This window comes from Osmia bicornis, chromosome 4 (assembly GCF_907164935.1).
Source record: "Osmia bicornis bicornis chromosome 4, iOsmBic2.1, whole genome shotgun sequence".
Lineage (NCBI taxonomy): Eukaryota > Metazoa > Arthropoda > Insecta > Hymenoptera > Megachilidae > Osmia > Osmia bicornis.
In genome coordinates, this window is record NC_060219.1 from 9,630,580 (window position 1) to 9,640,977 (window position 10,398).

A 10,398-nucleotide genomic window follows, 5' to 3' on the forward strand; every position below is an offset into this window, starting at 1 on the left:
ATACCTGTATATGAATTACCTTTACTTAATTTACTTAATTGCTGTAGCGAAGCGAATCTAACACTCCTTAGAGTTAGAATAACAAATTAGTAGGTAAGTGTTCTATTTTGTTTTAATACTTACCCATACGAAAATCCATCATTTCCCTTTCTCTTGATTTATATAAACCATAATTCCCTGTGTCTAAAAATCTCACCCTTAGCCTCCGAATGCACGAAATTATTGAACGCTCACTATAAAAAAATAATCGCGGATAGGTATCGATTTCGAAGGTTGTACAATTCGATCGAACGGCCATGTAAGCTGGCAAAGCATCGGCAGCAGCAACAAAGGGCATTCACCCTCTTTCTGTACGGTGTATTCATGCGTGGACGAGGAACGCGTTTCCCGCGGAGTTTTGGCCGCCGTAAGAGGGCGTAGAAACGCAGCAATCGCGTTTGGATTTGTTTGGATACTCGGGTTCGCGGGTTCGCGTCTAGCTTGCGGCTGCGCACCCCACCACCGGCGCAGGCCCGATCGGCCACCATCGAAATCCCTGCCCCCGTCGTAATTCCGCGCTGTTTGCATTATTTGCTGTCAAACATTGGCCGCAAAACAGCATGGTGGGGGGAGACGTAGCTGCCGGTGGAAAGCGAACAGCAGCCGTGCTGATTGGTCCGATCTCTGTTTGCTGTTGCCGTCGGCAGCTCAGGGGGCGTGGCCAAAGGGATGGTATAAATACGGTGCGTGGCGGGGATGACGGCAAATGCGCGGTATCGCTCTGTTGGGGTAACATCTATTCTAGCTTACGAGACCAGTTCGACCCGTGCAAGGAGCAGGACTATAAACTCTGAGGAAAAACATTATTACAAAATTTGTGGTGTGTTTTCCGTTTGAAATCTGTGAACTATTTTATGTGTTCGTCGAATCGATCATAAAATCGCGTTTGTCGTTTCGCGAGAATCAAAAGTGTGCGACAAAAATTCTCGAAGCGACGCGTCGAAAGTATGGTGAATATGGAAGGTTCCAGTGAGCAGCACACGGTGACAGCATCGCCACCACCGCGGGCTGCCCTCAAGAGCAATTTCAGTATCCGCAGTATCCTGCCGGAAGCGTGTGCCGGAACTCCGGCACCATCGGTTAGTCGGTCCACCTCCCCGGAGATCAGTCACGTCGAGGATAGCGAGGATTCCAGTGATCTGGACGTAACGGGGGACGGTGGCACCGAAACACCGCCGTTGGATTGCTCCAGAAACGCCGCGAACTCAGTTTCTTCTTCCGAGCAGAAAGACTCCAAAGATCGGCAAAGTGACGAGAAGAAAAAGTGCGAGAAACCTCCTTACAGTTACAACGCATTGATCATGATGGCCATCCGTCAGAGTCCCGAGAAGAGGCTCACCCTGAACGGCATCTACGAATACATAATGCGTCACTTTCCTTACTATGAGAACAATAAACAAGGCTGGCAGAATTCCATTCGCCATAACCTCTCGTTGAACAAGTGTTTCGTCAAAGTACCCCGCCACTACGATGACCCGGGCAAAGGGAACTACTGGATGCTGGACCCGAGCTCCGAGGATGTGTTCATCGGCGGGACGACCGGCAAGCTCCGCAGGAGGACCACCGCAGCCTCCAGATCTCGGCTGGCCGCGTTCAAAAGGAGCGTGGTACTCGGCGGATTGTATCCATCGGCATACGCGCCACCCGGATGGCCGGCGTCTCTGTACACGCTTCCGTATCTGCATCGCGCTGCCGCGTATCCTCCGGCCAGCGGCGCTTATTCCACTCCCGCCGGCTATCCAGCCAGCTTGTTACCCGGCGCGGCCACCAGCTCGACCAGCAATTTACCCTGCAAACCTCAGCCGCTACCAGCCACCGCGGCACCTCCAGCACACGGACCTTTCTCTATGGAAAGGCTGCTCCAGCCACCGACCACCACCGGATATCCAAACGGCATCACCACCTCGGGGATCCCCATCTCCGGCAATCCGTACGACTTCTACTCCACTCTCAGATCACTGGCGGCGCATCAACAACATCAAACCACCGCCGCCATGTTCGGTCACAATCAGCAACCGGCCAGGTATCACGTGAATCAACCCCCGGTGTTGGGTCAACCGACCTCAGCCACCGCGTCTCCTGGAAGCAGTCCTGAACCGATGTCGCCTCACTCGCCTCCGGTCACCATTTGCAACTCCACTGGCGTTCAACAACCGAGGTCTCTCCTTCACAGTCCTCCGCAGTTGTTGCTAAAACCGATCACAGTGCTCACCGGAAGGCAAAGCTGAACAATTTAGGCCTTACGCCACTCGTGTTCGTGTGACTTACGGTTTATTCAGCCTGGGCCGACTCCGAGAACTGCTATGTTGGATTGGCGTACGTCGGATAGGAAACTTCTCCTACTCGTCCCAGTTAATTCGTACGCGGTGATATATTGTATGTACGTTTATTTTCTCTTCATCTGTAAATATTAGAACGTAAAGACTAGAAAGAGGAACTCGACGTTCAAAACGCTCGACGTGAACCGATACCAAAACTGTAAAAAAAGAAATGCGATTCTAAGGGGATGTTCAACCCTGCCACCCAAGTGTGATCTTCGAAACGTAGAATAATATATGTATTACTGTAAATAAGTCTGGTTAGATTGATCTCTGGTCTTCGATATCGTTGACCGCGATGCCTCGATCTTGGTCTCAATTAACGATGATCGACGTGATAATTGAAGCTATCGTGGTCATCGAGATTCCTCGATTTTGTTAATTTATGTACATAGTCGCAGATTGTTATTCGTAAAAGTATGGATATAGTGTATAGGTATGTATACATGTATACATTACAAAGTCGTGGATACACATGGATCTCGTGTGTATGATCGTTCGAAATAAATGTTCAAAACTTTTCTAGATAAACATTGTCTAATATTTGTCAATCATCCTTGGTCCTTAAGTTTTTTAATTTCCTAATGGATAGGCTTGCTGACCCTTAGTTGTGCTACTAATTACTTAATCTACTTAGTCTACTTTCTTTTTTTTTTCAAACCATCAACTTACAAATTTCATTCTAACACCTTTGATTCGGTTTAGTGTACACTTTGCACGGAGTAATAAATATCGCGGAACGCGGCTAAAATCCCATCTCCGGCGATCGTAAAAGTAACAGGCAGAACCCGCCGGCTGTCAAAACACAGCACGGAATAAAAGTTTCGCCGGGCAAAGTCAATGGATAATCGTAGAACGAAGCGAGGTCGAAAGCTTCGAAATAGGAAATTGCTTTACTGCTTCAATATAACCATAAACCATATTCCAACGTCCAACGACCTTCACGAGTATCCTCGTCCTTTGGGTTTACCAACTCATCCTAACCTCGAGGTCCGTCCATTAAACTCACCCGGCGCTGTTCTTTTCTGGATCTTTGCTCCTAGAAAAAAAAATACTTTTTAAATTCCTATGAAAATCCAAATTTTACCTACACATAGATGTTGATAGTAGTTTTTGCAGTACAGGGAATTCGGTGGAGAAATAATCTTAGAAAGAACAAAACTAAAAAATTTTCAAAAATTAGAATTGGAGAGTAATGATATTATTAGAAGAAGAAAAGGTTTGCAATGGATTATTACGTGTGAGACTCGTTTCTTTTTCCGGGGTTGGAATCGATAGAGCATAGTTTAGAAATTCTAGGCGGGTTACTTTCACGTGGACACGAATCAGGAACGTGTTGTTGCTCGGTACTAGCGACCGCTCGATATTGGTATGATACATTGAGACAATGAGGCGTAAATAAGATAATAGCATACGCTCGTGTACGTTGAACGGGGAGTTGAAGCGTTTGAAGGGCCGAGAATCAAACGAGAAAGAGAAAGAAAGAGGCAACCGATTAAGATCTGTAGATGAGATTGTGAGTCCCGCGGCCTCTCCACTGACAGACGTGTTTCGCATTCTTCTATCTTTAAACCTCCTCTTTGACGTTGCGTTCCGATCGTTCGGAATTACCGATGTATCTTTCCTTTCATCGAATATTTTATTTTTCACTCGCTAGTTGAAAATATTTCATCGCGATCACAAAATACATAAGAATTTAAGTAACTTTTCCTAATTTCCTTTAGAATTATGATAACAATTTTGTTGAAATTTTGTGCAATTATTTCTTACTTGATTTTGCAAAATTTAAGCAAAAATAATTTTTGGCAAAGATGGGATACATTAGCTAATATTTACTAAAAATACATGTTCCATTTTATCGATATCTATAAATATTCAGAAAAGAATAATTGATAATTTAATTACCCAACGAAATGTAGCTGCAATATTTTTAAGTGAAAGTTTGTAATCGCTTGTTTGAACGTCCGTCGTTCTAATTACAGTGTTAACATATCAGTCTACTATGTTGCAAATAAAAAAAAATCACATAAAGTTGATAGTTTAATTAAAAATACAATAACGGTACCTAGATAAACTACTTTCATCGGCGGCTTTGAGGTCTCTCTAAATAAATAATCGTTCATGCACAACTATCAGATTTATTGGAACAGGTAACGCATGATCGCGAGTAGCAAATCTGCTAATTACAGAAATACTTGTTAGAAATTAGCTCTCTGTCATTGCGCATTACTACTGAACTGATAACGGTTGACAGCAACATACGAAGCAAGACTAAACGAATGTTGCATAGCATCACGTAGTCGAAGGGGACGGTAAACACTTGCGTGGTCAATTGCTCCAAGTGGTCTGTGCGTATGTTACTTCTCCGTGTATACGATAGATGTTCACCTCTATCTTCGTTGAGAAATAGTACCACTTTTTTACCTAAAATAAATGTCTCTATTACTAGATACACGAGGTATTAAAAACTAAAGGGTTAAATAATGTTTCTTCTCCGTTATAACAATCTCTCATTATAACCTTCCCTAAACAGTAATATAATTTTAAAAATTGAAATTTCTAACAAGATTAAGATCTGACATAAAAATTTGATTGCGGATATGCCATGTTTGACTCAGCATCCGCTATGCGTGTAACTACCACGTCATCCATTATTCACGGATTAATTTCAAGATTCTTTTTTATTTTTAATATTACTGTATTTTCTTTACAGGTTATTATAAATTTTTATTTTTTAAAGTATTTGCAATACCTGCTTGAATTTGATAACAGAGAAGGCAGGGCTTGCAAAACACGTAAAGATCGTAAGTGTTCCTGGCATTTTAGTAAGTAGTCGGTAACTCGCTGAATTACTTTGCGCTATTACATTATTGTCGATGTCGTCAGCGTTATTCGCAGAGTCGGTGACTAGGGTTGCCGTGATGTCTTTCGGAGCCCTTGATACGATGCCATAATTCGCTAATTTATACATACAGAGTGTCATTGTAACAGCTAGCACAACTAAACAAACTGAGATTTTATATAAAAATAAAAAGTGTTTCATTTCTGTAATGAGAAAAATTATTGCGAATAATAGATACTTCAAATAATATTTCAAATAAAACTTTTCAATATAACTCGTTTACATAGAGTGGGTAATTAACCCACCGACGGCGGACCATGGAGAGAGCCACGCTTATAATAAAATATTTAATAATCTTCGGTTCAATACTGAAATCTTTTAGTTTTTATAATTCAATGCATTTAACAATAATTATCTACTATTTCAGATTCGAATATTTCCATCACTTTTATGGATCTCAAATAATTTGAATAATCGACATCCGTCTCTATCCGTTGTGAAATTTCCAAAAGAAATCCAACTTGTCCGATCGGTTCCAAAATTGCCTGCGGTTATTTTGACATCGCCATTTTGCGTTCCCACAGAAGTCACGAACACATGTATATAACCACCCTTGGTCCGAGATTCGTAAACAGAATGGGCGCATCACACGTGTGCGACGCATTTGTACAGGGTGTCGCGTCAATAGATTTCAATGGTACCGTGTTACATTATTTTTGTGCATACGCGCGCATTGCACCAATCGTTCCATATAGTTTCACCCTCTTTCTCCCTCCTATCTCTTCCTCCCCCCTCCACTGGCAAAGGAATAGACTGGTTTTTGGTTCCGAACAGAAGGTTTCCTCTTCTCGTAGGGTAACTGTCCCACTTGGGACCCAAGGGTGGAAGAGGGGCTTCACATCGAATTTCTAGCCTATGGGGATGCGCCGTGAGAGGAATGGTGGTTGATTTGCGGTTTATTCCAAACGCGTTCCGACATTTCTTTCAAACCGTCAGAATTTTCGTAGCGAGCGTTTTGAAATCTTCTTCCTACATTTCTACGTTTATTCTGTAATCGGTTATTATTTTTATCGAACGTGTAACGAAAAAACAAAAGGAAGGAGTAGTGAAATAGTGCTATGATTAATTCAGACTTCCATGGAAGAAAATATTCTTCTAAGTGGAAGCGTGTTCGATTTCCATGAGTCAAACGCGGTGGATGAGTAGCGACGCGTAGGGGATGTTGACGTGGCACTTTGATTGCGGCCAATTTCGAGTAAGATTCAAGGATAGTATCAAGTACTCCGTTAGCCAGCCACGCGCGCATGACGTAAGGCCGCGTACCTATGTAAGTATTCGTACTGTCGCAAGACGACTCGGTTAATTTATTTGAGAGAGAAAGAGAGAGGACGCGAGGCCGCCAACAGTACCATGTTCATCGCCACCTCCGCATAGTTGGTAGCAATTACGAGCTCGCGATTAGACGTCTGGAGCAAACCAGTTTGCGGCCTTTCAGTCGCGTCGCCTTCGTTCGAAGACGCCCACTTTTCATCCGTCTTTTCAATACCTATTACGACATAACCTTGATTAACAAAAAAAAAAAAAATGGAATTGATCAACAAACAGGATATTCGCTCGATCGCATTATTAATGGTTACAAATGGTGCGACGAAGGAATTTGATGATTATGTTTACGAGATTTAATAAAATCTAGCCGGGATTCGGGTGGTAGTAAAGGGAAGAAACAGGATTGAAGTAATCACGTTATACAAAACGGTTAAGAGGTTCCCAGGCGCATACCGCCAACGACAGACGGCCCGTATCTTCGTGTAGCACAAAAGTGTTAAACGAATGAATGAATGAATGAATGAATGTACGGTCGTCGAACAGCCGAATGAATGAGCGGACTACTCGTATGTCTCTGTTGAAACGTCGAGGGAGGAGAAGAAAGCGACAAACAACACGAAAGGCTGGAAAGTAAAAGGAGTCGAGGTTAGATCAATGAAATAAATTCTGCCAATTGCTTCCTTCATCGTATAAGTCTGATTGCAGAATAAAAGGTACTTGGTCAACATGTCTTCTATAGGTATTTAAATTAGTGATGGGTAGAAAATTTTTAATTTGAAAATTTGAATGTTGGGTAATTTGAAAATTTGAAAATATGAAGGTTGGATAATTTGGAAACTTGAAAATTTGAAAATTTGTCCATCACAAAGTTTATAGACTACTGGCAAATATTAATAATATTGTTTAAAATTGCTTTTGCAAAAAAATAAATTGGGGGTTGAAAGGTAGGGATAACGGCCGGAAACGTGTTGTGTCGCAAAGACTTGACGACAAAGACTGAGCCAAGATGGACAAGAAAGACACTCGTAGGCGCTTCATTTAACATTATTAGGCGCGGTGAAAACGAGCAGTCGCTCGTTTACACGCCGAGTAAACTCAGCAAAACCGAGTTTACAGTGTTGTTTCTTGTCTTCGTCTACAACCGGCACCGACACGTTCGCCATGATCTTGAATGGCTTCAATTAACTTCGTTTAGGTTGGTAATTGTTTCTTGAGAATTCCCGCAGAAAGCTTCTTCCAGCACTGTTGCGGAATTGTAATCTATCCGTAAGGAATAGGTAAATAGATAAATACACGAATTGAGGGGTTGAAAACAGAAAAAGGGTTGTCCCAATTCAAACGTCTTGTAAATGAGAAAAGAAACCTTAGATAGAGGACGTTCAAGAGTTCAAAGTTAATTGCTTGACTAAATAGATCAGCTGTTTGTACAACGATTGGCTTCTTTCCACGTTACTTATCAATGTTACAGTTGTTAAATTACAAAGATAATCAAAGAATTGCCTCGATGTTGAAATTTTAAACGCCCTCTAAAATGGTACCAATACTCGCATTGTCCGTATGCAACCAAAGTGGTCTCTAAACAAAAACACTGATTCTGTAATGAAGCAAACGAGTTCGTAAAAAGAAGTTCTTCGTCAATGAAAGATGAAACTCGTATTCTCGGGGTGATGCACTTCCTGCTTAAACGTTTGACCCATTCGAGTGGAATAGACTTCGAAAGAACGAGAGAAAGAGAAGGTGAATTAAAGTGCAATCAATGCTGGTGTCTTTGTATCCTTGCTTTCTCCCATTCTATCTCCCGCACTTCTAATAAATGACCATTTAAACGAGCGGTTCAATGGTGTCTAAATCTCGTACCATTTAAAGGGAGATGTCCACTCGGTAAAGCCAAAAGAATATGAATCTGAAAATTAAAAAGAAAAAATCATATTAGACTTTAATCGCTTTACCATCCTATAATTAGTAATCATTAAAGTCACATTATTTATATTTTTCCTCCTCCAATTATTACGTAAAAAATGTATTAAAGTACCTAATAAAAATCTCGAAATTCTCAGGCGAAATGAAAGAGATCGAAAACCGTGGAGGGATGATTCGACAATAGAAAAGAAAGCGTGCTCGAAAGAGAGGGGGGAGAGGGGTTGGAGTGAATTAATAGTTAGATAAGGCTGGTGTTCTTTCTCCCCTCGCCTCTTATCGTGGTTTGCTCGAAACACGATCTCATCCTTCGAAATAGGAGTGCGAGTACGGGTACGCGTGCGCGTACATTACATGCGTGTTGCGTGCTGACGTACTCGCGCGAACACTTACCGCAAGAATGGCACAGGGGGGCGGCAGAGAAAGAGGGAGGTTAGCGAACGAGAAGCGGCCACGAAACGAGTGGAGCTGACTGAATGACTGAGTGACACTCGGCTGACGTCCCTTCCGGTGTGTCTCGTGTTACACCAAGCCTGTTAAGCGTTTATATATTAAAGTTACGGCATTGGGCGCGTGCCACCCACTGCATACTCTCCACCGAACATTTTTTCCGTCTCCCCTTTTTACCTTGACCCATCCACCCCTCTGATGCGGCAGACCTACAACATTCCGTGATACTTGTCACTCCAGAGATAAATTCGATTATGATAGATTATCAATTTATAAGTTACGTTATTTTATAAGAAAGTGCAAATTATTCGTTTCATTTTCAACCCTACAATGCTACACCTGTTCCTGATAATTTAATTCTGAAATTTAACACCAACTAGCGCTATCACGTTAATTATTTTTTAATTAAAAACTTATTTTTGAAAATATCAAAATTGTGTTTAATTGTGTATAAAGCTAGAAGAGTTTGTATTTTCTTCACATTGTTAATAATGGAAGAAAATAACGATTGATCCTGTTTAAGAGGAGGAATTTATTCCTGCGTGTACGTACGTATATTAACGGCTGATTTGTTGCAGAGGAAGGTTCGCAAGGGGATCAGAACGATCATGAAAACGTGTCTACATTCTGGATGTGTTAACCCGTTGCCCATTTGAACAGCACTCGTGACCCTTTAAAACAAACAGGACGTTACGTAGGGAACAAAGATTCGAGAATGAGTAGCGTAGAAATGAAAACAAAGAGAAAAAGACGGAGCAAAAGGGCGAGCGAAGGAGATTTATCGGGTTTAACCCTCTGATGCTCGATTTCGTAAGTGGCGCGTATTATGTATACAAGTGGCACAGCTGTGGAACAAAACGACCCCTATTATTCTCACCAACTTGTACCGCTATTAACGGGAATCGATGAAACTACCTTGAACATTGTTCTTCCAAAACAATCAGGTATCATTGGAAGGATATATTGTTCCAGTTACTAAATGATCAAATACTGTAAAAGAACAATCAGTCAAATTAGTCTATATTTCATTTTTATTTCACAATACTGTAATAGCCTCGTTATTTTTAACATTTCTATTGCACCATTTATCACCCTTACCATTGAAAGGGTTAATTTGAAATTTCAATATTTTTTCGTATTTCGACACGTTTAAAATGTTACCAATGAACGGCGCAGAATAATTGAAATTATTCTAATTTTTTAAAGGCATCGAATTGAAGACTCGTATTTTTCCAAGAACTTTGATTTCCGCGAATGTACGTTCGATGGCTAAGGCATTCCTGCACCATGAATCGGCCTGCTCCGTTTGAAGCGTAGCCGTGATAGTCATTCGTTGAAGCTTTCTTGGAATCGTAGAATTTATGAATGAAACGAATAATGCAGTGAGTACTATTTACGATTACACGCGCAACGTGTACACATATGTATGAACGATAAGAATAATTGTGAAGTGGTCTAGGGGGCAGCTGGTAGCGGTCGCAAGTCAAGGAGTTTGACCTGTGGGCG

The 10,398-nt window shown here is 41.7% G+C and overlaps 1 protein-coding gene across 1 annotated transcript; it reads left to right on the plus strand.

Annotated features, from left to right (window-relative positions):
* Positions 1 to 762: 762 nt before the first annotated feature.
* LOC114874733 (fork head domain transcription factor slp1-like) lies at positions 763 to 2,888 on the plus strand. Its single transcript, XM_029184301.2, has one exon. It carries the CDS (start codon positions 987 to 989, stop codon positions 2,265 to 2,267), a length of 1,281 nt encoding a protein of 426 aa, XP_029040134.1. The 5' UTR covers positions 763 to 986; the 3' UTR covers positions 2,268 to 2,888.
* The last annotated feature ends 7,510 nt before the right edge of the window (positions 2,889 to 10,398 follow it).